At 47.3% G+C, this 25,966-nt stretch overlaps 1 protein-coding gene across 7 annotated transcripts in view; it reads left to right on the top strand.

Moving 5' to 3' along the window:
• The window catches only part of RAVER2 (ribonucleoprotein, PTB binding 2), a 29,015-nt gene continuing 3,049 nt past the window's right edge, over positions 1-25,966 (top strand). Inside the window, exons 1-13 of one of the 7 annotated variants that reach the window (XM_038144030.1) lie at positions 1-165; positions 8,901-8,967; positions 9,864-10,333; positions 14,948-15,139; positions 16,080-16,206; positions 17,082-17,164; positions 19,710-19,814; positions 20,050-20,161; positions 21,354-21,559; positions 22,947-23,058; positions 23,384-23,532; positions 24,628-24,717; positions 25,244-25,366. In XM_038144030.1, the coding sequence (XP_037999958.1) occupies positions 10-165; positions 8,901-8,967; positions 9,864-10,333; positions 14,948-15,139; positions 16,080-16,206; positions 17,082-17,164; positions 19,710-19,814; positions 20,050-20,161; positions 21,354-21,559; positions 22,947-23,058; positions 23,384-23,532; positions 24,628-24,717; positions 25,244-25,366 (1,992 nt within the window). In that variant the 5' untranslated portion in view covers positions 1-9. Of the gene's footprint in view, positions 166-927; positions 1,387-8,900; positions 8,968-9,863; positions 10,334-14,947; positions 15,140-16,079; positions 16,207-17,081; positions 17,165-19,709; positions 19,815-20,049; positions 20,162-21,350; positions 21,560-22,946; positions 23,059-23,383; positions 23,533-24,627; positions 24,718-25,243; positions 25,367-25,966 lie in introns of those variants that run through there. The other 6 variants (XM_038144029.1, XM_038144028.1, XM_038144031.1 and 3 more) reach the window with 6 other exon arrangements.

Here is a 25,966-nt window from a genome sequence, read left to right as displayed (position 1 = left end):
CGCTGCAAGATGGCGGCGGGAGCCGAGCGCGGCGCGGCGCTGCCCGCGGAGCCGCCGCCGCTGAGCGCCGAGGAGGTGGCGAGGCGGCTGGCGAGCACCCGCCGCGAGCTGGGCAACCGCCGCAAGATCCTGCTGCGGAACCTGCCGGCCGAGAGCAGCAGCCAGGTACGGCCGCCAGCGCTGCCCGCAGCCGCCCGGCGGCGTGGCGCGCTCCCGCCCGCGCCTCAGGCGGGGGCCGGCAGCGGGGAGGGAGGCGCGGGGCAGCCCCGGGTCCCCCGCGGGGCTCGGCGGCCGCGGGGCGCTGCCTGCCCCCAGAGCTGCCCCTCACGGCGCCGGCTGTGCCGGGCGGCTTTGTTACCTGCGGAGTGCGGCTGGGGCTCGCCCGTCCACGCCCTCGGCGGGAGCCACGGCGGGCTGGCCGGGCAGCACTCCCCGGGGAACGCCGGGGTCGCGGCCCGGGGCGTGAGGGAGCGAGCGGGGGCTCGGTGTGGGGTGAGCGGGTAACGGGAGAGGCGGCACCTGTGTGCGCACAGGTAGGGCACTGCAGCACAGCCGCTCTCGGTGCGAAATCTGGGCGAAAAAGCTTCCTGACTGGCTTTTTTTTTTCTTTTTTTTCATCATTATTATTGTGAGGTGAGCCAGACGTAGAGAGGGAAAGCGGTTTTCCGCAGCCTGACGGTGGTTTAGGAAAATTCCGCTCAAATTGCTGCTGTTGGTAGGAGATGATCGCTGAACTCTTCAACCGAGTGCTGTGAGTCAGATGCTGAGGTGATTTAGCTGCACAGTTACTTCGCCAGCTCCAAGCGCACAACTTGATGCACGAGTATTAAAAAAAGAAGGGGAAAAAAAAAAAGTAACTGCGCCTTTTGTTCTGCTCTGCTGCTGGCCTGCCTGCCCCTCTCTGAAGCACAGGTGGTTTCGCTACCTGCGGGTAAGAGCAGCACGTGCAGACTCTCCATTTCTGCATAACTCCGGCACAAAAAGGGACTATTCATTTTGGAGAGGCTCTTTCGGCGCTCACAGTAATCCGAGCCGCAGCGCCCAGCTGGCCGCTGCGCTTCTGGCTGTTTTGTTCTCTCTCGGTGTGTCTGGCCCTGCTCTGGCAGGTTAAAAGTTTAGAGCTGACAGCTTTGTTAGGGTGCTTTAGGCACCTCTGTTTATAGCAGCCCGATGAGCTGATCTATAGCGAACTCGCAGCTCGGTGAGCGCTGCTAATCTTCGTCTCTTGGTGAAGCGGCGGTGTTGACAGAGAGGGCTTTGCTGGTGTGACACCAGATGCTCGCCGGGGATGGCCCGGACAGGAGCACTCTCTGACACTCCGGGTGTGTCCCTTGCTCCCGCTGCATGAGCTCCCATGTGGGAATTCACCTCGGTGGAACCGCTCAGGTTTGGCGTTGCTTGCTCAGCCGGTGTGTGCTACAGGGAAATACCAACATTAAGGTCAAGTTTGGCAGCTGGAGTCTTCTGGAAGTTTGCCTTTTTGTTTTGATGGCTTAAAAGCAGCGCTTAGATGCCTTTTTTTCCTATGTGTCAGGTTCTAATGTTGCCCTGAACACCATGTACAGATCCTAAAATTCACTTTACAAGCTGTCATTTTTATTTTTAACGTTGATGAGCTGCTGGTGGTGGTAACAAAGGCAGAAGAATTGTGCTATAGAGAGAAAGTTTCTGTCCTGGAGCAGTTTTGGAAAGAAGGGTGTTTGTGGTCAGGCATGTTAAGTCTACCTGTGTATTTGGCTGTGATATACTTCAAAATTACTATGAAATTGAACATTTCTTGTTGCCAGCTAACACCCGTGGTAAACACGGGTTTGTCTTCTGTTTTCTCCTTGCAGTAACTGGTGAGCCAAGTAAAATCAGATAAGCTGTTTCTGACCTGGCCAGTTTTATTCACTGTCAAGAGGGAGATGAACATCACTGAAATGCTGCCAAGTCTCCCAAAATAGGTTTTCATAAATGTAACTATTCATCTCTGAGCGTTGGGGTGTTGGCTTTGCTGCCGTTTGTTGTTACGTGAAGAGTGAGGCCAAGATTTACCAAAGGAGTTTTGAAATGAAAAATGACTGTTTTGCTGATAGAGACTGGTGGAGATACTCAGTTTCATCAGAAAAGTAGGAAAAAACTTATTTTATTAATATGAAGTTACATAACGAATATAATTCCTCTGCCAGTTGTAGCTACATATTAACTTTATTATTGTACTTGTAATCTTCAATTACCTTTGGAGCCCCACCTGTGTTAAACTAAATTTAAAAAATAAATTGCTCTTGGGGCCACAGAAGAAACGTCCCTTGGCCATGAGGTTTCTGAGCCAGAAACAGGTTTAGAAACCAAACAGAGCTCACCCTGCAAACAGATGCCTGCAGGATCAGTGTTTCTTCAGGCAGGTCTCTCACTAGAGCCAGGGAGAAAGGACTTTTTGTGGCAGATCTGTGGTAAACAATTTACATCTTCCCCGCTCTTGAAGGCAGGGTCTCCAGTTGCTGTTCAGCTGGCAAGTCAGTGGATGCTGGGCTCTTGAGAGTTGCCAGGTAGCTCCCCAAATTCATCCTCATGGGATTCCTCCAGCACAACACCAACGTGTGGTGTGATAGTGACCCAGAGATGGCCACAGGCTGTTGCTGACGTCTCTGAATTTTCAGATCTTTGATCTCTGTAGCAGTGACTGTGCCTTCAAGGCAGGATTCAGTCCTGGGGGATCACGAGAGGCTTCCCTATTTCTCCATGGAGCTTCACTGGGATCCGTGCTTGGAGCAGGGACCCGCTCTGCTCCTGCAGCCTTGGCAGATCCCGCTCCTCCAGTTCCAGTTCTTGGTGCCAGAGTGGGGACACGTCCTGTGCTCTTGGAGCAGCCGTTTAATGGCTTCATTAGGCAGGGCAGTGATGTGGGATGGTCTGCAGTAAGATCTGCCCTCGGTGTCAGTCCTTTTGAAGAGCAGCAGATCGCGGGGCTGTCCTTGGAGCTTTAACAGCCTCTGATGTGGTGCTGTGGCCAGGCTGATGTTCGCAGAACAGCCTTTGCCAGGAGACTTAAAAGTGAGCGTGGTTGCAGTGACGGCTTTCATCCTGATCCCCTTGGCACTGGATCAGGGATCTCTTGGGTTGCCTTGCTGTGTGTGCATCTCCCCGAGCCACATCCCTGATCCATCATCCATTCCAGCAGCAAGGAACACCAGCCCCTGGGATGCTGTTAGAGCAAAAATTGCAACCAGAAGGTCCTTGGGACAATCCTAAAAGTGTTCCCAGTGCTCTGGAGGAGGAGGACTGCTCTGAGCAGAGGGAGGGAAGGAAACACCACCTTCCTCTCTCCTTTTTTGCTAAAGAGATGCCAAGAACTTCAGGATGACCGGAGTGGAAGTGAAGTTGTACCTCACTGAACGGGAAGTTTTATTTTGAGTTTGTATTGGTTTTACCCCAGCCAGCAAATAAGCACCACACAGCCACTTTTCACTTCACTGCTCTGGTGCTGGGGAGAAGCAGAGGAAAAGTAAAGCTTGGGAGTTAAGAACAGTTTAATTATTGAAGCAAAATGAAAGATATCTAAAAATAATATAAGACTAATAAAACTAATATTAATTGTAATTGTTAATAATTAATTTGTAGCCAGATCTCCAGTGTTCTTTGCCAAGATCAGCTGCCCAGCAAGGGCTGCTGGCTTTTTGCTTCCCCTTTTTGCAGATAAGAGAAGATGCTATGGAAGATGCACTTGCTCCCAACCATTTTTGGGGTGATTGGGTTGATTATCCCTAAATGCAAGCATGTTGCAGTTCTGCAAAATAAACCTGGTGGAGGGGATGCTCTACTTTAATGTAGAACATGCAGCAAAGTTGGGCTGGTTAATTATTTTAAGAGCCTGTGGTTCTCCTGGGGTGGGACAGAATCCAGAGAACAATGAAACACCGAGGTGTTGATCCAAACCTGCTACAGTCCGCCTGGCACAGGGATTTGTTTGGTATTTTGGGACCTGGTGGACCCATTCAGTTTTTTCTCTTCTGTCTGTTCCTGATGAAAAGCCAAATCCCTTCTTAGCGTGGTGCTGTTTCTGGTGGGGTTGGGACATTTTCCCCCCTCTCTCCCTGGATTAGCCGTAATTTTCCTTGTTAGATGGAAAGCCTCTAATGAGGTGTGATGATTTGAGGAAGTGCTCTCTCCAATCTCTTGGATGCCAGACCTTTAAGTAGAAGGGCCTTTGTGTTCTCATTCCTGCTCTGTCACACTGCCTGAACATGAAAGGCACATTGTGGAGAGGGGGCAGCTCTCATGCCTTAAGATGGAATTTTAAAATTTTCTTCGTTAACTTTTCTTTTGCTTTGAGCTCTTGCTCTCTCAAGTTACCTCTTTCTATGTCTTTCCCCTCTTTCATTTAGCTCTCACACCATCCACTATACCCAGGATGATGGAGTTAATTTCCAGTCCCATAAAGATCCTCTTACCAACCCTCCCAAAAGTCTCTGGAAGATCAGAGGAAAAAGTCTTTCATTCCCCCGAGAAATTGTTGTTTTCCTGTCCTCACATTTTCTTACATTACTTCACTGAAGATCTTTGAGGGCTCTGATCTTACAAAAGGGAGAAATAATTCCCAAACACAAAGGTTTGCCCCAAAAGCAGTTGATGCCTGGAACGACAGGCTTGAATCCATTTCAGGTTTCCTAGTTTTGGACTGTGGAAATGAAGAGGGAATGAGCTGAGCAGGGGCTTTGGGACGCACCTCGGTGCTCGCTGTTCCTGGCAGGTCAACATCTGCCCTGATCCTGCAGCTTTGCTCCTCTGAGAACTCAGCACTGAAAACCACTTGCAAGCTGGGAGGGAAGAGGTGTGGTGAGCCCAGTCTGCCTGAAATGGTACTGCTTAGGGGGATTTATCCAGCACGTAATGATATTTTGAGGGTCTCCTACCTCTCTGATCTCTGATGGTGAAAACTGCACTTTGCATCAGGTTTTTTTGTTTGTTTTTTTTTTTTTTTAATTAAGCGTCATGTTGGTGCTGCTCTCCAGCAGAGTTCTGGGCTTTCCCCTTCGTAACATATAATTTAAACTGTGTCAATATTCCCTTTGACTACTTATTATTTTTTATTTAATATCTGCAGTGAAATCCGTGTGTCATGTCATGAGCTCCAATATCTAGCAGTCTAAAATCTGAGTCAAATGAACACCCTGTTATATCATTTTGTAAATGCAAAGCTTTTTTTTTCTGAGAAGTTCTCTTTTTCCTATCCTGCCTGCACAAATGGAACAAAGCCTTTTTCAGCTGTGAGATGATTTAAAACTTCTTGCTTAGCCAAGTAACTACTTTAAACTTAATTGATTCTCGTTTCAAGGATATTCATGTGAAGTTCAAGCCTTCAGCTGCTCAGTGAGAGCCAAGTTATAGACCAGGCTTGGAGAGTGTTTACATTGGAGACTTCCCTAAAGCTCACTGCAGACATCTGGCCAGGCACCCTCAGAATTGTTAAATATTCTGTTGCCAGAATAGCACAATTATTACATTTCATATCAAGTCTAGTTTTACATCCAGAGAGAGAGCAGTGCTTGAGTTTGGTGTGCTGTAGGCTTTGTGTACATTAGTATATATATCTGATGTCTTGTTCCAGGTATGTACTGAGAATTTCTTGGGTATTTTTTCCCTTACACTGTGACAGTCTGGGTAGGAAAAGCTGCTTTTATTAGAAATAAAGCACTGAGCTTTACTAATTTGATAAATGTGCCTGTGAATGAGTCCCTTTCTAATTTGTGTTTAAAACAATGCAGGTCCTAAACGAAAGTTCGAGGTGCAGATCTCAAATTGATAACAAGTGCTGAAAACTCAGGTTGCCAGTTTTGCTACCCAAGAGAGGACAGGGCAAGAACTGAAGTATTTCATGACCACATTTACAGTAGTAAATAATACACTTTTTGAAAGGATGAAGGGTGATTTCTCTTAAACTCTCTTTATTATATTTGATTTTGCTTTTTCTGCTAATTTTCATGTATGACCAACTATTTCCTAATTACAATTTTAATTTGTATTGGTGACAAGATTTATCTGCTTTTAAAGCTTTAAGGGGCTGTAGAGTGGCTGTGCTTTACTGGTTATATTTCTGTTCCAGGAGCACAAAATCCTGGAATGGTTTGGGTTGAAAGGGCCAGATAGAACTGCTTTAACATTTTTCTTGTCAAAATCTAGGCATATATCAGTTTATAAACGGGGGAGGTCCCAGGGGCAGGTACAATCTTCAACCAACTGGGAGAAACTGGGGGTGGAACACAAGGTGGGGAATGCAATGTTTAAACCGAGAGGGGATTACAGGGGAGGAGAACAACTTCAACAAACCAATGGGGCCTCGAAGGGTACAAAATTGATGGGGAAGATTCTAGAGAGGGGATTACAGGGGAGGAGAACAACTTCAACAAACCAACGGGGCCTCGAAGGATACAAAATTGATAGGGAAGATTCTAGAGAATGGGACGGGCTTGGGGAGGGATTGACATCAACGCGAGGAGGAACAGGGAACAGAGGAGCAGGTCTCTGGGGAGATGGACACCTGGGGCAAGACTAACAACGCTGGGGGAAAGGAGCAATCCATTGAGAATGAAATGTGCCATAACAACACACACTGGGGAGGGGGTTACAGGTCCGACTCCTCGGGCTGAACTGCGATCAGAAGCGCGCAACAGGAGCGAGCTGCGCGGGGGGAACAGGCGGCCGCTGTTTGTTTCTGCCGTTCTCACGGAAACACCCCCGTGCTTACATTCCTCACAAGTTAGCGGGGTCGCAGCTGAGGATCTACCTGACTTGGCTGACCCCCTTCTCCTCCAGAGCAGACATTCCCTCCTGGCCCGGGCCTGGAGAGCTGCTTGGAGCGTGGGCATCGGAGCTGTCGTTCCCATCGCTTTCCTGACACTTCTGCCCTGAGCTGTGGGGAGTGAAGCTGGGAACAGCAGCACAATGGGAGCTCTGTTCCTGCTTTTCCACCAGACCTGAGTGCTGGGAGATGTTGGAGGTGAAGTTCAGAGAAGTGCCTGGCTTAGCAAGCAGAGGAATCTCAGTGTAACACGCAGATATTTACAGCTGTTTAATTGAAAGGAGCGCACATTTCCCTAGAGTTGGCAGGGTGTGTTTTATCTTTGTAAATCCTCACAAACAGTGTTTATGTGAGAAATGCTTTCACTGAAACGCTGCCCAACCCCAGTTCCACAGGTGAAGGTCTCAGCCCTGCCAAGAGCCCACGAGAGCACACGAACCAGAACCTTCCTGGAAGAACCCTTGGCACAAACCTGGCAGCGTTTGCAGCCACCTGTGGGAGTTGGTGTTAAAATCTTCACCGGATTTCTGTGCCTAAATCAGGCTTTATTTTAAATCTCCCTTATATTCTCATCATATTTTACATGAGATCTCATCATTATCCCCCAAAGGCTTTCAGTAGGGGCTGTTTTCCTCTCAAAGTTTCAGGCAGTTCCTGGGGAATCATGTGGAATCATCTGATTCACAGATGACTTTCAAAAGAGTGTTCAGAGCTGTTTGAAATCCTACTTCCTGCTACCTAATCATCATATAAAACTTTCAGTGGTGCTCTTGTAAAATAATACAGGAAATCAAAAGGGCAAATATGTCTCTCTTTTTCTGAGCGGGACAGAGACAATTTTTGGGGTTTTCAGTGGCACAGTGCAACAGAGCTGCCAAAACTGTACAGAAAGTGTCTTCTCAGTCTCTTATGTCTGAGGAAGAACCATCTAATTGTTGTTTGAGAGGTGTCCACACTCACATCCCCTGCCTGGCTTGAATTTTGGGCATATCTTGCATTTCAGAAACCCCATCCTTATCACACCTTATTCGAGGACGTGTGGTGGCTGGAGAAATGCTGCCGTGTTTTATTAATGCACTGTTTGACAGCTGTTAAATAGTGAAACCAGAGATTGCTGCTCTCCTGACTAAAAGGTGTGCACCTGATACTCCTCACAGAGAACCCAATTAACCTTTAGGCTCCATATATTGAATTACCAAACTGGCAGCTACACTCAGCTGCTGGAAATCAGCTGCAATTAAACTTTCACACAAAGCTGGTTGATTATTTTGCTTGCAGAAATCTCCTTGTGCTCCTGTGTATGGGATTTATCCAGCTAAAATAATGTAAATATCCAGGTTTTTACTCCTGGTTTTTCCTTGGGGTGGTGTGTGCTCAACTCTGCTTTCTTATTCCTGAACTGACACTAATTTGTGGGGTTTTTGGGGGATGAGCACCTTGGTTTTTTGAGAATAGCTGTAGCAAACTCCTCTTACACTTGCTCTTAGCCACCCCTCCTCTCTTCCCATTAATTAGTGGGAGCAAGTAACGCTCTTGGGATTGGTTCTCTGTTGAGCAGCTGTGCAGTAATTGATAGAGGATACTTTCCAGGGGGTACTCTGGCCAACTATCTGCCGGGTGAAAGAATATCCATTATTAAGGGTGAAAATCTATTAAAGTGAACTTGAGCAGGAAACTGAAGCAACTGGTGGGTTTTGGGGCAACATTGTGCCCTCAGTAAATTTGGTGTTGTGATGCTGCCAGTGTTCCTTGCCCGTGTGGTATTTGAGCTATGCCAGTTGTACTTTACAGAGAGGGTTTTGCTATTTAATGAGCTGTGATGTTATTTGTCTTTATCAAAAGACAGTTGCAGGACGCCCTTTTGAGTTTATGTCACCCCAGAGAATGAAAAGCAAATTAATCAAATTCAGCAAGTTGGTTTTTTTTATGTGAGATTAAAACATTGCTGCAGCAATCTGTAACCAACTCCTTTAAAAACAAATATTTGATGGTGTTTCTATGGTGAAATTTTCTGTTTGTTGGGCAAGTTTTTGGTTTTGTTTGAAATGAGGATGAATTTATCCACTTGCTTGGTTTGGGGACTTATTTATGTGATGTTTTTTGTACTTTTCCCTTGCAGGAAATCCACGACTTGTTTAAAGATTATGAAATCAAGTATTGTTATGTGGACAGGAATAAAAGAACAGGTGAGATTTAAAACTTCCATTTATTTCACTTCTGTGAGGGACATCGTGTGCTGTGTGTGAAGTCATGGACTGTCACAGCTTGTCTGGCCTCCCTCAGTGCCTTTTTTGTCACCTTGTACCGAAGCCAGTGAAAGTTGGAAACTTTCTGGTGTTGATCTGATTTTTGGTCCCCTCTGGTCTCTCTCAGGAGCATTTCTCAGTGAGTGTCCCTTTGGGACAAAGCTGGCCTCAGCTGGCTGAATTCCTTTGGAAAGCTGGCCATGAGGCCTCTCTTGGGACAAACCACACGTGCCTGAGAGGAAAAGCTGCCCAGCTCCAGATGCATTTGCAGTTTGCTCACATCAGGAAACACTTCTGCCCTGTGAGGGTCACCCAGCGCTGCTGTAGGTTGTCCAGAGAGATCTCCATCCCTTGGGATCCTGGGAACGCGTCTGGGTGGCCCTGCTTGAGGAGCAGGAGGTCCCTGCCACCCTCATCCAGTCTGGGCCCGTGTGAAACGCCTTAGGGACTGAAAAGCCCAAAAAAAGATCTGTTAACCCCAAAGTGAGAACCTGTGGATGTTGTCATCATCAAAGAGATTCCGTAGAATCTGTGATGTGTGTATTCCACTTCAGTGGAGTATTTCATTTAGTAAAGAACACTCTGCTAGTAGAATATTTCATTTTGTTCCCCAGATGCAGAATTGGTTGGGTTCCAGGTAGCGAAGACAACGCAGTCACTTTTTGGGCTAATTGCTTGTGATGTTCAATTGAGATTTTAGGTATTATATGTAATAGATACATTTATTTGTTGGATCTTTGGGGTGGATCTGCAGCTCTCCCTGTGGTTTCAGGGGAGGCAGAGGTGTGGCTGCAGCCCAGCCGGGGTAGTGATGTCCCCACTCCTGTCCCTTGCAGCATTCGTCACGCTGTTAAACGGGGAGCAGGCCCAGAGCGCCATCAGGAGGTTCCACCAGCACTCCCTGCGTGGCAAGGAGATCTCCGTGCAGCTGCAGCCCACGGATGCCCTGCTGTGCATCACCAACCTGCCCCTGTCCCTCAGCATTGAGGAGTTTGAGGAGCTGGTGCGTGCCTATGGCAACGTGGAGAGGTGTTTCCTGGTGTACAGCGAGCTCACCGGCCACTCCAAGGGCTATGGCTTCGTGGAGTACATGAAGAAGGACTCTGCTGCCAAGGCCAGGCTGGAGCTGCTGGGCAAGCAGCTGGAGGAGAGCACTCTGTTTGCACAGTGGATGGATGTGAACCAGCTGACCACAAACCTCATTCACTCCAAGTGCCTTTGTGTGGATAAGTTACAGAAAGACTGCGCTGATTCGAAAGAGCTGCTCCAGGCTTTCTCCCTGAAGTACAAACCTGTCTTCTGCCAGGTAGGCTGGGTTTCTGTCTCCTGGAGAACCAAGGCTGGGATTGCAGCACTGCCTCGCTTCACTCAACTGTCTTCCACTTTTGTTTTTCCTATTTGTTTTCCTAACTTTCTTCTTTTTTTTTTTTTATTTTCCTGTTATTTTTCCTATCAACTGTTGTGCCATCTGCACAGTGGTGGGAGCAGTGATGCTGAGCTGCTCTGGGAGTGCAGTGTGATCCATGTTGTCTGGGAATTCTGGGAATTCTGTAGGATATCACTCCAGCAGTGATGCTGAGCTGCTCTGGGAGTGCAGTGTGATCCATGTTGTCTGGGAATTCTGGGAATTCTGTAGGATATCACTCCAGCAGTAATGCTGAGCTGCTCTGGGAGTGCAGTGTGATCCATGTTGTCTGGGAATTCTGCAGGATATCACTCCAGCAGTGATGCTGAACTGCTCTGGGTGTGTAGTGTGATCCACGTTTTCTGGGAATTCTGCAGGATAGCACTCCAGCAGTGATGCTGAGCTGCTCTGGGAGTGCAGTGTGATCCATGTTGTCTGGGAATTCTGCAGGATAGCATGAATTTTCTGGGAATTCTGCAGGATAGCACTCCAGCAGTGATGCTGAGCTGCTCTGGGAGTGCAGTGTGATCCATGTTGTCTGGGAATTCTGCAGGATAGCATGAATTTTCTGGGAATTCTGCAGGATAGCACTCCAGCAGTGATGCTGAGCTGCTCTGGGTGTGTAGTGTGATCCATGTTGTCTGGGAATTCTGCAGGATAGCATGAATTTTCTGGGAATTCTGCAGGATATCACTCCAGCAGTGATGCTAAGCTGCTCTGGGAGTGCAGTGTGATCCGTGTTGTCTGGGAATTCTGCAGGATAGCATGAATTTTCTGGGAATTCTGCAGGATATCACTCCAGCAGTGATGCTAAGCTGCTCTGGGAGTGCAGTGTGATCCGTGTTGTCTGGGAATTCTGCAGGACACCCCTCCAGCAAAATGTTTGGAGGACATCCCCTTATACCATTTACTGAAAATAATTTGGGTTTTGAGAGCTTCTAAAATAAGCATTGCTGAAGGTTTTATTGCCCAAAGAAAGCCAGAGTGTGTGAATACCACGAGTGCAACAGTTCAGATGATGCAAAATGCATCATGTAATTAATATATTAACATTTAACATGCTTTTCCCTAACTGAGGAAGGCCTGGGTTCTTGGCTATGGCCAGGGATCGAAGTGACACGTCTTTTGGAAAGCTGGGAAGCACACAAGTGGTGGATCCTTGCCTTTTTAGTGCACAGGTTTCCTTCTCATCCTCGTGGCTCGTGAGATGAGGCCACAAATCAGTGTGGCCCAGATAGATCATCATAAACAAGCAGTAGAAGGAAACCTTTCTTGCAGTCACACAGATTTCGTGGCAGGGTTGTTTTTGTGTTGTTTTTTCCCTTTAAGTCTCTTGAAGGCTGCTCAGGGATCAGCCCCGGGATGAGCACCCGGAGATTCCCAGCACGTGGAGCAGAAGGTCCATCAGGATCTGCAGCCTGACCACCTGCAGGCCTTCCCCCCTCCTCAGGGCTCTTTTCCAGCCCCAGCAGGGAAATCCTTAGACTTGCCTGATCCAGATCCACCAGGAGATGAATCAACTGGAATTAACTCTTCCCAGAAAATGCCCTGTTTTGGTCTGGAGCCTGGGAATGTGTCTGGCTTCAGCCTCACCTCACTGATGCCTAAATTAAGGAGCTTTTGCTCCCCATTATTTTCCTCCTGTAAGAAGGTATTAAATGCTGAACTCAAGTCTCCTGCTCAATCTTTGTTTAATTAGCTCAACGGATTGATCCTTTTAAGTCTTTTCCTTCAGGGCTTTTTTTTTTTTCCCAGCTGTCAAATAATCCGGGGGTTGTTATCAGCTCCTCCAACAATTTTTCACCATCCTTTAAAAATTCTGAGCTTCAAAGAATAACAGACTTCTTGGGGAAAGATGGGTTTCACTGACAGAGCTCTGCTGGGCAGTTAGAAGCACTCAAAAATGGACTTTTTGCCTTTTAAATCACAATAAATGTTGGGTCACGCTTGGTGTGGGTGAGGAGAGTGTCTGCATTAGGTCAGTTCCTGTAGAATACGGGAGGGTGGAGGTGGGAAAACAAGTAGTTCAGATTTGATAGGTGAAAAAGGGAAGAAAATGGATTAATTAATGAATTAATTAGGGCTTTATGAGTGAGACAACCTGAAAATCGAGGACAAAGAAAGGAGGAGGAGGAAGACCCAGGAAAAGGTGGAAAAAGCAAAGAGGGGGGGTGTGATGGGGGGGGTAGAGACAGAAAAACTGGGAGAGGACAGGGAAGCAGAAACCTCAGTTTGGGGAGAATTCCTATAGAGAATGACTGAGAAAAGTATTTCTTGTCTGGAAAACTTTAATGCAGCTCTTGTGGGGCTGCCATGGCTTAGCTCTGCTGGGAACTCGTGCAGTATTTCATCACAATCCTTTGCCCAAAATTCTTACCTGAACTCATGAAATAAACTCTGGGTTATTCCATCTTATTCCAAAGTTAACTATTTTTTAATAATCATTTTGATTTCTCCACTCTTGACAACAGAAGTGTTCTGTCAGGAGGAGCTGAAGCTAAACACTTGCACATGGACATTAGGAAAAATGTGGTTTGTCCTTTGTTTCAACAAAATGGACCAGAAAACCTCATTCTTTTCTTCTGTCAACTTTAAATTGTCACTAAAAGGTCTCCACCCTTACCTGGATAGGAGTAAAGAGCTTTTTTCCAGTACCTGTTTACTTGGGAAGTTGAAAATTTCCCGAATCCTTTGCAAGAATATTGGTGGCTGCACTTGGGACGAGTTAAGGGAGGTTTTAACTGTGTTTGTAGCTGAAACTAAAATACAGATGTTCCACAGCTTCAATCCCTTCCTCTCACCAGTACCTCAGGTCTTTGCCAGTGCACCTAAACTGGTATCAAAATATAATATGAATATAAAATGTATTTATATATGAAATATCTGTCCTCCAGGGCTCTGCCCAGAGGCCAGGCAGTAACAGTGCCTCTGAAGATCTGACCCCCCTCTTTTTCTTCCAGACCTTTGACATTTCTATTTCAGTTGTCAGGGGGAGTTTGTGGGGCTGAGGTTGTTTTTGTCCAGTGCAATCCAGAGGAGGTTTTGTCTCTTCCACACCAGAGCTGGTATCACTTTATCATTCCCATTCATTTGGGGACTGGAGATTTTTGCCTAAGCTTCATCCCTCCCTTCTCAGCCTGTTTTTTTGTTTGATTTAAACCTGCTCATTCTCTCCCAAAGTCTGTGCACAAAGGCCAGGGCAGCGTTTGCCACGTAAGCCCTTTTCCAGTCTGCTTGATTGATCAGTCTGGCATCTTCTCTCGGCATTCCCCCAACCCCAGCCTCCCCGTGCTCCCAAAATCACCAGATCCTGGTGGAATTTGCGTTCTTGCATGTTCCAGCAGCTGTCATGCCCCTGATGAACGGCCCTTGGAGTATTGCAGGCTGAAAAAAATGAACAAGGAGTTTATAATTATCCTGCATAATAAAACTGGTTGTAGCATCCAGCTGTATTTACAGTTTGCTCCTCACTCCTGCTCTGTTGTTTAAATGTGTGTTAAATGCATTTCATGGCTGAGCTTCTGCCTGAGGTGGGAAAGGAAGAGATAATGGAAGGGATGAGCAGATAACCATGAAGAGATAACCATGAGGCTGCAAACATGAGTGCCAAATAGATGAAGATGTGATATCCAAATTATTTCCAGCATTTATAGAAGGAACCTTGTGATTTGGGGGAAATACTGGCCTTGGTTGTGTCAGCTGTGCAAGATCTTGCGAGGGGCAGGTACAGCATTGCAGGGCAGCTCCTGGAACTCCAGCCTTACATGAAGTGCTGGGAGCTGTTGTTGTTGCTGGAATTCCCATTTCCACGGGCTCTGGGAGCTGGAATTCCCATGGGCTCTGGGGGCTGTTGTTGCTGGCATTCCCATTTCCATGGACTCTGGGAGCTGTTTTATTCCTGGCATTCCCATTTCCACGGGCTCTGGGAGCTGTTTTATTCCTGGCATTCCCATTTCCATGGACTCTGGGAGCTGTTTTATTCCTGGCATTCCCATTTCCACGGGCTCTGGGAGCTGTTTTATTCCTAGCATTCCCATTCCATGGACTCTGGGAGCTGTTTTATTCCTGGCATTCCCATTCCATGGGCTCTGGGAGCTGTTTTATTCCTGGCATTCCCATTCCATGGACTCTGGGAGCTGTTTTATCCCTGGCATTCCCATTCCACGGGCTCTGGGAGCTGTTTTATTGCTGGCATTCCCATTCCACGGGCTCTGGGAGCTGTTTATCCCTGGCATTCCCATTCCACGGGCTCTGGGAGCTGTTTTATTGCTGGCATTCCCATTCCACGGGCTCTGGGAGCTGTTTATCCCTGGCATTCCCATTCCACGGGCTCTGGGAGCTGTTTTATTGCTGGCATTCCCATTCCACGGGCTCTGGGAGCTGTTTATCCCTGGCATTCCCATTCCACGGGCTCTGGGAGCTGTTTTATTGCTGGCATTCCCATTCCACGGGCTCTGGGAGCTGTTTATCCCTGGCATTCCCATTCCACGGGCTCTGGGAGCTGTGCTGTTGCAGTTTGCCCAGGACGAGGACGGCGGCAGCGGGGACTTTGCCGTGCTGGAGTACGAGAGCGCGGAGCAGGCGGAGAGCGTGCGGGGGGCCATGGACGGCGCCACCATCAACGGCAGGAGGCTCCAGGTGTCCTTCTGCGCCCCTGGAGCGCCCGGCAGGAGCACCTTGGCAGCTCTGATAGCAGCGCAGAGGATGGTGAGATCCTGGAAAGCTCTTTGGGATGGGCTGCTCACGCCTGAGCTGGGCTTTGAGCAGCCAGGAGAAGGAGCCGGGCTTGGGGAGCGTTTATCAAAGCCAGGCTGGGCAGGGCTGGAGCAGCCTGGGACAGTGCAGGGTGTCATGGCATGGGTGGGATGGGATTTAAGGTCCTTCCCAAGCCAAACCAGTCTGGAATTCTGTTGGATCCCTGCCCATGGAAAAGGGCTTTAACCAACCCAAACCATTCTGGAATTCTGTATAATCAGCCCACTTCAGGCTCCTTCCTAGGCAGAGATGGCCAGGAAGAAGATTAATAAATATCCATAAAATACCACAAAGTTGCACCCACATAGCTCTGGGATTTATTAAATGTAATCTCCTGTAAGAGAAATCATTCCAGCTCAAAACAGAAGTGACTGGGAATGAGTCATTGGACCAGCTAAAGCTTGGTTTCAAACAGAGAGGCAAGAATTTGTCAGCTTCAAGATAAATTTCAAGGCAGGAGAAATAGGTTCATTTCATGCTCGAGGTAGAAGAAAGCTTTTTACACCCACATGTCTTATCAAATAATTTCCTAGAAAATTGGATGTGATCGGTGTCACATGGAGAGGCAGAAGAGTTCCCTCTCTTCAGCCTGCTCAGGCCACATCTCTGTAAGAGATGAGAAGTCTGTTACAGGATATGGTGCTCGTGGCAACGTTTCTTATTCTCCTGTGCTGATAACTCTGGGTTTAAAGGAAAAAAACAACTGTGCTTGAAGTTCTGTTGGAATCGTTTGTTAGGTGTTTCATTTGAGGGGAAAAAAAGCAGGAAACAGGGAAGGAAATGGTTTTTTTCTGTGTCAGATGAAACGGGTACTTTACCATTGGAGTTGGAGGGATTTAAATGTATTCATTGCTTTTTCTTGCTTCTAACACTTTTTCTCTCTTCATTGGAGATGAGGAACAATAGGAAGGGCTTGCTTCCAGAGCCAAATCCGGTGCAGATCATGAAGAGTTTTAATAATCCAGCCATGCTGCAGATGCTGCTGCAGCCCCAGCTGCGTGGCCACGCTGTTAAACCCGGTGAGCTGCTCTAAAGTAATGCAAAATCCAACCCTGTTCTTAGTGCTGCAAGGCTTTTGCAGAGTAATTAGGCAGAAATAATGGTTAAAATCTGTGCAGACACCGTCTCAGTGTGTTTGTGCAGGTAATTTCACCTTTTAAGAAGGCAAAAGCAATGGGTGCTTTGCTACACTCGTGCGTGGGTAAAATTCAGTGTTCCTACAATCCCCCTTGTGTGACCTCTGTGGGCTCTGAATATTCACATTAGAAATGGGTTAGAAAGAAATGGCTTTTGCAAGGCTTGGCTAAACTTAAATCTGACTTTAGATCTGAATTTTGCAGCCTGACTCTTTCTCCTGTTGCCAATGTAAATCTTTATTCTTTTGGCTGCTGCCGCAGCTGTGCAGAGTATTTATTACAGCATCAGCCAGAAACATTTCTGTGTTCTAATTAGGATGTGAATAAACATAAACCCTAATTAATCACATTTCAAGCGGTGAAAGTGCTCAGAGCAGGAACCAGGTGATGAGGAGATCGAGTGGGGGAGAGCTGAGTGTGTGGCTACAGAGAAACCCAGAAATGGGGTGTGAAGTGACCACTTCAGGGCAGAAACACTTGAGCTAAATCTGAATTTAAAGCACTTCAGATAAAGCCGAGGCCTGCAGTCAGCTCAGGAGTGAAACTCTCAGGTGTGGAGGAGCTCTCACATTCTGATAATTGTACATCAAAAGCTTTCATAACCTTTCCCAACCTAAACGAGCCTCTCGTTCCCTTATAGTGACCTTTGTACACTTGAAAATTTTCTGGAAAGCAAATTAAAGATACAGGATAATTCTAAAGACTTTCACTTGCCTAATTTGTAAAATACACAAATGTTTTGTGTGTTTCTTCAACAGTTCTTGGAGCATCTGCAGGTTTACCTCCCCTCATGAATTCAGCAGTTGGGCCACCTTTTTTGCAGCTGAATAAAGTTCATCAGGTATGTGACAAAAAACCTGTCATCAAAAGAGGTATTTGGGGAGAACTTGAGACATCCTAAAGTTTTAAGGGATTAAAGCTGAAATAAGTGTTCTTGTTAGAGTTCTAAGGAAAGTTATGAGACGGGGAAGCAGGCAGTGCTAACTGTCCAGAATGGAGTTATTTTACCTACATTTTGGACTTAAAATGTAGACAAAACTTGTCATGACTGGCAGAAAAAACCCTCTTGAAATGAGCTCTCAAGGAGCCTGGCACATCCCTTTCTCTTGGAGCAGCTCGTCCACACTCCTGGAGAGACTTCATGGTTTATCTGATTCAAACCAACAAGTTCAGCAGCCTTAGCTTCATTTTCAGGCTCGCAGGGACCCAAATGTGCTGCACGTGCCGTAAAAAAATAGAGATTTGGAGATGTTACTTCTTACTGATAAACCCCCCAGGTTCTCCTGTAATTCCAGATGGGCCCCAGAATTCCTGAGAGAAACGGGAAGGATCTTTGGGATGGGTTTGTGCTAGAAACAGAGAGAGAAAATGCACCCACAGCCAGGATTTCTGCCTTGAGCCAAGCTGCTCTCAGGGGTTTCTCCAGAAAATGAATTTAATATTCATGGTAGGGAATCACACAAATACCTACAAGGGACTGGAGTCGATCACTTGGCCTTATTATTTCTGATATTTCAGAAATTCCCATTTAAAAAATAAAATCCCCTTCAGCATCAATTATTTCTGCAGTTCTTTTGACAAACAAAGGTTAGGGATCTTTAAAAAGACCCAAGTAAAATGCAGAAATATTCCCTATGTTGAGTATATTGAGCTCTTCTATTTTTTTCTCTAAAAACTGCTCGTTGAATATATTAATTTTAATAAATTCTTCTTAATTTTGCCCCATATAAAATATACATAATTATTTGGGGTTTTTTTTTCACTGGAATGCCATTTTCAATTGGTCTGTTGAAGTTCTGCTGCTCTCTCTTCAGCCTCTGCTTCCTTGGAAGGCAGTGGGAGTGTTTGGTGCTCCCAGCTGGAGCTGGGGATGTTTTCCATAATTAACAGTGGGATTGATGGTGATCCAAAGGTTTTTCCAGTGGTTTTTGGCTTGGGAAAGCTGCAGCCAAACAGCTCTGTGTTTTCTCTGTCCCGAGATTTAAAAGTCTCATCTCATTCTCTTCCTGGGAGCCTGCTGTCATTTAATGAGCTCCAAACCTGAATTTTAGAAGGATGTGATGATCCCAATTTCTTCTGTAAGGCACATTTTTCTCTTCTTGGGTGATTGTTTTGGGGTGTTCTCTAAAGCCAGAGAAGCAGGTCACTGTTTCGTTTGTTTGTTTGTTTATTTTGAAATTCAGTGTTGTCACTGAGACCCCTCCCCAGTCAGGCTGCTTTAGCTCCCTGCATGTCTTAGGTTTCTATTTTATATTCAGGGCTTTGCAAAGTAACAGAATGAGAATAAATATTTAAAAATAATTATTTAAAAAGGATTCAGCTGAGAGGATTCGAAGGTTATTCACCCAGTAATTTTTCAAGTCAAGGTAGCCTGATTTGCAACTTGTTTCTCTTAATTTCTCCTACTTATAAATGATCCTGCTCCAAAATAATGCATTTCCAGCTTTCTCAGGGATGATTCCTCAGCCATCCACTTATTAAATCTTGATTAATCCAGAGCCTTTCCTCTGAGGATTCTGACCAAACTGATTTTTCCACTCTTTTTATTTCTGAAAGTTTTGCAATTGAACCGCTTTGCTTTGTTGCTGGAGCCAAGTTTAGGAGGAGCAGCCCCTGGCACTGGTGACAATAACCAGCCCTGCATAATTTCTCCTGGAAATCACTGAGCCAATTCAAATAGATGCATAACTGATCTAGATATGGCCCATCTTTGTTTGGAAAAGCACATTTTTGAGTCCAGAAGATCATATTTCAGTCATAAAGGGTTTTTCCCTAAGGAATTTAAGCCTGCCACCCAGACACAGCCAAGGCTTGGAAGTATTTGGGAGGTGTTTTGCCCTCTTCATTCCCTGGGTTTGGTGATGAGAAGCAATAAAGGGTGTGCTTGGCATGCTCACAGCGTCCTGTCTGTTTATTTTAGTACAACAACCTATAGAACAACCTGCATTTTACTGGCAGATGATGCTGCCAGACACTTCCAGGCCTGTCACATAAATCATGATGTCTTTTACAGTTTATTTTAAGCCTCAGTGCTGGCCAGAGCTCAAAATGTTGCATATACCAGTGGCAGAGTCTGAAGAGGTGCCCCAGAGTTACTAATTCAGCGGCTCGGTTCTGGTGGCAAACTGATCCAGAGCATTCTGAATGAACAGTGTGAATATTTCATGGACTGGCCAATCTGCAGGCACTGTGATTTGTCAGGTTTTGATGCCTCTGGAGTAGGATTTCATGTACATTGTTGTGGGGGAAACATATCTGGGTATTTCTCTGAGGCAAAATCAGTTCTGTGGAGGAAAATATTTCCCTTTTCTGTCTTAACTCAAAATGTTTCCTTCAAGCAGTTTCTCCCTGGCTGCCAGCTAACCCTTGTTTTAATCCTTTCTCAGAGCTCACTTCTGGGGAGCACCTCCAGCCTGCTGCTGCAGAGCCCTGCTCACCTGCCCCTGCCCCAGCAGCAGCTCCTGAAGATGGAGAACATGCAGGCAAACAGTGTAAGGCCATCCCTGCAGCTCTGCCTCTCTCTGAACACTCTGATAATTCCTGAAATAAATCATTTATAGCATCAGCCTGTGATCCTTAAGTTCCCTTCCAACCCAGCCCATTCATGGCTCTGTGATCCTTGAACAGTTCAGTGGAGCTGAAGAGGTTGAGAATGTGGAAGCTGTGAAAAGTGGCTGTGAGCAGATTATTTTAATCACTTACACAGTTTTCTCTTCTTCCTTTCAGAAACCAGGTTTGCTGGGAGAGCCTCCAACCATGCTGCTGCAGACAGTGCTGGGCATAGGGGTGATGCCAGCAGTGAACTCGGGCCTGGCAACACGAGGAGAAGCTCTCAAGTGTAATTGACATTTCATTTCATCTCAAAGCAGTAGAAATGCCCAGCTTCACGTTCTGCACCTGTGTAACAAAAGCAGCTTGTGAAATACTCTGCTAGCTCAGTTACTGCCTTTTTTGGTACACTTGGAATGTGCTTGTATTTAAAGGTGACATTTTGTGGGGTTTTCAAGCAGCTAAATGGGGAGTTGCTGAAGAGGCACCACAAATTTGCTCTTTGCCTTCATTTTATTAAGAAATGAGTTTTAACAGCCAGTCTGTGACAGATGCCAATTTGGAATGCAAATTTCTGTGCCGCTGATGCCCTCAATGGAAAGATCAGTTGGATACTGAGGGTGCTCACCTGGAGAGGAGAAGGCTCCAGGCAGAGCTCAGAGCCCCTGGCAGGGCCTGAAGGGGCTCCAGGAGAGCTGCAGAGGGACTGGGGACAAGGCCTGCACGGACAGGACACAGGGAATGGCTTTTTGCTTGAAAAGGGGGATTTAGATGAGATATTGGGAAGGAATTCCTGGCTGGGAGGGAGGTGAGGCCCTGGAATAGAATTCCCAGAGCAGCTGGGGCTGCCCCTGGATCCCTGGCAGTGCCCAAGGCCAGGCTGGAGCAGCCTGGGACAGTGGAATGTGTCCCTGCCATCGGAATGGCTGATCCTTAAGGTCCCTCCCAACCCAAACCATTCCAGGATTTTCTGATCTTGTTTCCTCCACTGCTCCCTGTGTTCTGCAGTCCTGGCCATGTTCTGAGCCATGGCCGTGACCAGGGGCAAGGAAAAGGCATTCAGGAGAGGGCAGTAAGCTCCTCCAAATACCCAGGTTTTCATTTTGGAGAACACTTTCCAGCTCTTCAGTGAAAAGAATTCTTCCCAATGCCAGCTGAGGTGTGGCTTCCCTTCCCCCTGCGCTCCCATCCAGCGTCCTCCAGGATGTTGTTTCCAGGGTTTTTTGAAAATGCCAGGAAGCCCTAAGAAAGTTATCACAGGGAATGTTTAGAAAAGCCAGAGTTTTATTGAATCAGCTTGAAATTGAGTTGTTTGCCTGTGGAATGGGAAAAGAACAAAAACCAGTGCAGTAGATCTGGAATTGTTCTCCTCCACCCTCATTAACCCCACATCCAAACCCTCTCTAATAAATCCCATCTAACAGCGAAGTTTCTCCATTTATGGCTGGCTGCAGCATCTAACCCAGCTCCCATTCCAGCAGCAGCAGGGATGGGCATGCTGCCATTCTTCCCGAATCAGCACATTGTTGGACAAGCTCTTCCCGGGCCCAACGCTGCTGCGGACAAAGCCGAGGCGGTGCCGGGAGCGCCGCCCTTCCCTCAGGCCCTGCCCAGCCTCCCCGGGGCGCTGCGGGCTGCCCACGGCAAGGCTGCCGGGCAGCCCAAGAGCTGCGACTCCAGCCTGGGGGTAAGGAGCGTGCAGCACACACACTGCTTCTCTTCTCTTCTCTTCTCTTCTCTTTTCTCTTCTCTTCTCTTCTCTTCTCTTCTCTTCTCTTCTCTTCTCTTCTCTTCTCTTCTCTTCTCTTCTCTTCTCTCTTCTCTTCTCTTCTCTTCTCTCCTCTCCTCTCCTCTCCTCTCCTCTCCTCTCCTCTCCTCTCCTCTCCTCTCCTCTCCTCTCCTCTCCTCTCCTCTCCTCTCCTCTCCTCTCCTCTCCTCTCCTCTCCTCTCCTCTCCTCTCCTCTCCTCTCCTCTCCTCTCCTCTCCTCTCCTCCCCCTCATCTTCCTCCCTGCCTTCCTCCCTCCCTCCCTCCCTTTTCTCCTCTCCTCCTTCCCCCTTCCCTCTCCTTCCTCCTCCTTTATTTTAGCCTCTCCCGTGTAGGATTCCCTTGGCCCAGGAGCACCCTGCAGCCCTGGGTGCCTCTGTGGGTGCTGGGGGAGCACAGTGCTGCTCTTGGTGGTGCAGCAGGAGAGCAGGGGCAGCTGCTCAGCGCTGCAGGGCTTCCTCCCTGTGCCCAGGGTTTGATGATGACCTTTATCTCAAGGGCAGAAACTGAACCTGGGGCTGAATTTCGTGATTGGTCAGGAGCAGTTCTGGTGGTTGGGGGGCCTCTGGGTTTCCAGGTGCTTGTGAGTGTGTATATAAATTTTCCACTTTTTATTACCAGTTTTTAAGAACATTGTTTATTCCCTTGAAGGCGAGATGTGAGAGGATGATGGAATGGGATTTAAGTGGTCTCATTCTTTCAGAATTCTTTTTCTGCCCTTAAAAAATTTACCTTTTTTACACATAAATCTAAATTAATTTATAATAATAATTATATATAGTATATATTGTTATATTATAAAAATAATAAATAATAATTTTAATATACATCAATACTTCAACGTTTTGAGGAAACACGGGCTTAATTCAAGATTTTCCTAACATTTGGCCTTTATTTCCTTGTGTCTCCAAGTGAAAAGAGTTGATTTTGTCTTGGCCTTGTACTTAATATTCACTCCCTGCATCTGGAATTGCTCGAGTGATTATTATTCCTTCACTTGCATATAAAAGGTTTTCTTTTGTTTGTTTGTTTTGTAATATCCTTTAGGAACTTGCAGGCTGAAGAGAAACATTCCTACAAAAACTATTTGGAAGAAAAAAAAAGTGCAGGCAGTGTGTCCAGATTGCTGAAATAAAATGGAACTTTTGAAGGATTGACTTCAAAAGTTTCATTTTGTTTCAAAAGTTGCATTTCAGAAGGGTTTTTTTCATAGGACTAAGCTTTTTCCAAGACCCTGCTGGGCCACTTAGCCTTATTTCTGAGCGATTTTATATGAATTTAATGCAAACTGCCCTGTCCATTTTTCAGACTCCCTTGAAAAAACAGACTTCTCTGCTGGGGGAGCCCCCAAAAGAAATTCGGCTGAGCACCAACCCCTACTTGAACTTGGCAAGTGTTTTGCCTGGTATCTGTCTGCCAGGTAAGCAAACATTCCATGGATTTCATTGCAAATTTCCACAGCCAGAGCGTGGCAAATATTTATCCTGCTTGCCCGGTAGATCCAGTGACCACAGCATTTCTCCTCGAGGAAATCTGGTAGTGTGGCTCAAAACTGCCCGGGAATTTCTCCTGATGGTTAAACAGGGGTGGATTTCCAGAGCCTCACAAACTTGTAGAACTTTCAATTATCAGTAGCACTGATGAATTTGGAGCACAAATCTCAATTTTAATCCTGGAATAGAGCCTAATTAGTGTGTCTTTTACAAGCCAGGTGTTTATCCATCCTCTGTTCTTTGTGTTCCCAGCAGCAGTTGCCAGCAAAGCCTCCAGTCCTCCACAGCAGACCAGCCTTCCAAACAGCGTCGTGGATGCTGCTGTGTCTCAGGGAACTGCATCACATCATGCAATGGAAAATTATTTCAGCTACTCCCAGCAGCCTGGGGAGTATCCACAGGTAGGAGTCCCACAGCCTGGTGTCCCCTGGCATTCCAGAGCTGCTCCTTGTTTTCTCTGGGTGTTCTTCCTGAGCCTCTGCACCGACGCTTTGTCTGATCATTTCAGTGTTCAGAGCAGGTTTAGCACAAAGAACATTCCCTGCTGAAATCACAACCCTTGAAAAAATTGTTTCTTGAGAGCCTGAGCCGTGGGCACTCACTAAGAAATGACTTCTCAGCACCTCTGCCTTGGCTTTTGTCTGCCTTCAAAACCAGGGGGTTTATCTCTTTGCCTTCCCCAGAAGTTTTTAAGAGCTGAACTCTGGCTGGATCCCAGGGAGGAGAGCTCTGCCTCCAGTTGCTGCACAGCCTGGGATGTTGGCCAGCTGCTCTCAGTGCACAGGATGTGCTCCCCGTGTGCCCCATGTGCTGATCAGAGCCTGGCCAGGAGGTGCAGGCTCTGCAGAGTGCTCAGAGCCGTCCCACAGACACAGGCAAAGAACGTGCCCATGTTTGCATTACAGCTGTAACTGCGGGTCAGATCTGAGAGCTGCCTCCTCCCCAGGCTCTCAGGGGGACACAGACTCTGCTGGGCTGCTGGCAGGGACATCTGTGAGCCCCAGACTCCTGGCAGTCAGGGCTTGGGTGGGGAGGCTCCCAGCCTGGCCAGACGGGTGTGGGGACAGGGTCACTGCTCCGAGCAGGGGACTTTGCCAGGGGCCACACACCCCTTGGATCAGATCTGGTGCCTAAAGGGGCTCCAGGAGAGCTGCAGAGGGACTGGGGACAAGGCATGGAGGGACAGGACGCAGGGAATGGCTCCCACTGCCAGAGGGCAGGGATGGATGGGAGATTGGGAATTGTTCCCTGGGAGGGTGGGGGTGCCCAGAGCAGCTGGGGCTGCCCCATCCCTGCAGGTGTTCCCGTAACAGGAATTGTCCCTGCCTCACTGCCAGGCCAGAGGTGCCTCCTGTGTGTTTTAAGCACTTGCCATAATTTTAATTGTTTGATTTGAGCTTCACCACTGGTGCTGAAGGTGTTTGGATGCTTCTTGGAGAGCTCTGGGCTGTAAGAATGGTAGGCAGGCATGGCAGAGGATTTCTGCTCCTCTGTAGGAGGCTGTGCAGCAGTGGTACCAGCATTATGCTCAGGCACATCACTCTACCCAGGCCAGAGTGGATGGCTTGGAAAATGAAGCCTCTGAGGTGAGAAATAATTTCATTTTCTTGCTGTCTCCACTGGCTGTTGCTCCCGTCAGCTTTTGGACACCTGCTTTGTGTGTGGGCACAGGAATGAGGGGCTGCAGAAGGCACTGCATGGGCACTGCTGCAGGGCAGCCCTGCACCCCCAGAGTCACACCCAAAACATCCCTCTCCAAAATCCCACCGTCCAAAACCCCCTGGAATGCTCAGCAGAGGATTAAAACACTCCCACCAGCAAGCAGCACACCTTTGATGGCATTTCCCAGTATTGAAGGGCTGTTTCTTACCCAAGCTGAGGTTTTTGTGAGCAAGGAGAAAGACACTTTTGAAAGGACTCACACAAATGAAAGCATCATCCAAATCCCACATTTTGCTCCAGGAACTGCTGCACACCTGAGCTGCTGTGAATTGCACCTCTTGTCCCTCAGGTATTTCCATACCTGCTGAGAGCTCATCACAATAGCAAGGAAAAAAAAAAGAATTATTAAACCTTTTTCTTTCTACTTCATGGATCCCCATCGGGATTCAGGAATCTGCAGGTGGATCTTTCCCAAACTACAGCACCTGCCTGCAGGTGGTGCCTTCCTTTCTGAGTGGAGCCCAGGGATCCCAGCCGGGCTTGCAGCCTCCCCCAGCAAATCCCTTAAAGCAGGTGAGAGGAGGAGCAGCAGTGCCTGCGGGCGCTTCTCCCTGCCTGCTGCTGCCCCCGAGTGGAGCTTTCCCTCTGCATCCCTGCTGCTCTCAGTTCCTGGCAATGGGAGAGGAGCTTGGGCCAGCTCCAGAGCCCTCCAGGCCCCGGGGATCAGCTCCTCTCAGCGCCCCAAAGGGCAGAGCAAGGCTGCGTTTTGGGGAGCTTCTTGGAGAGATCAGGGTGTGCACAAATGCCTGGAAGGAGGCAAAGGAAGTAGGAAGAGAGGAGGAGGAGGAGGTTGCCACTGGATTTAAATGGGTGTTTGCCTGACTTGCAGAAGGTTTGCACTGGGATAGGATCTCTGAAGTAGAGAGAGCAGCTCAAAACTTCCTGGAAAGCAAATTTAAAAACACAGGATAAATCTAAAGATTTTTACCTGCCTAATTTGTAAAATACACAGTTTTTTGATGTGTTTCTAACAGTTCTTGGAGCATCTGCAGGTTTACCTGGTCTGGGGCAGCATCCAGGTTACCAACAGCCCCTCCACTGGATCCTGGGGGATAAAATGGCTTTTATTGGAATTTATTCCAATAAAACTTACTGGAAAATGATTTCTTTTTA

This window comes from Motacilla alba, chromosome 8 (genome assembly GCF_015832195.1).
Source record: "Motacilla alba alba isolate MOTALB_02 chromosome 8, Motacilla_alba_V1.0_pri, whole genome shotgun sequence".
NCBI lineage: Eukaryota > Metazoa > Chordata > Aves > Passeriformes > Motacillidae > Motacilla > Motacilla alba.
This window is presented reverse-complemented; position numbering and strand designations above follow the sequence as displayed.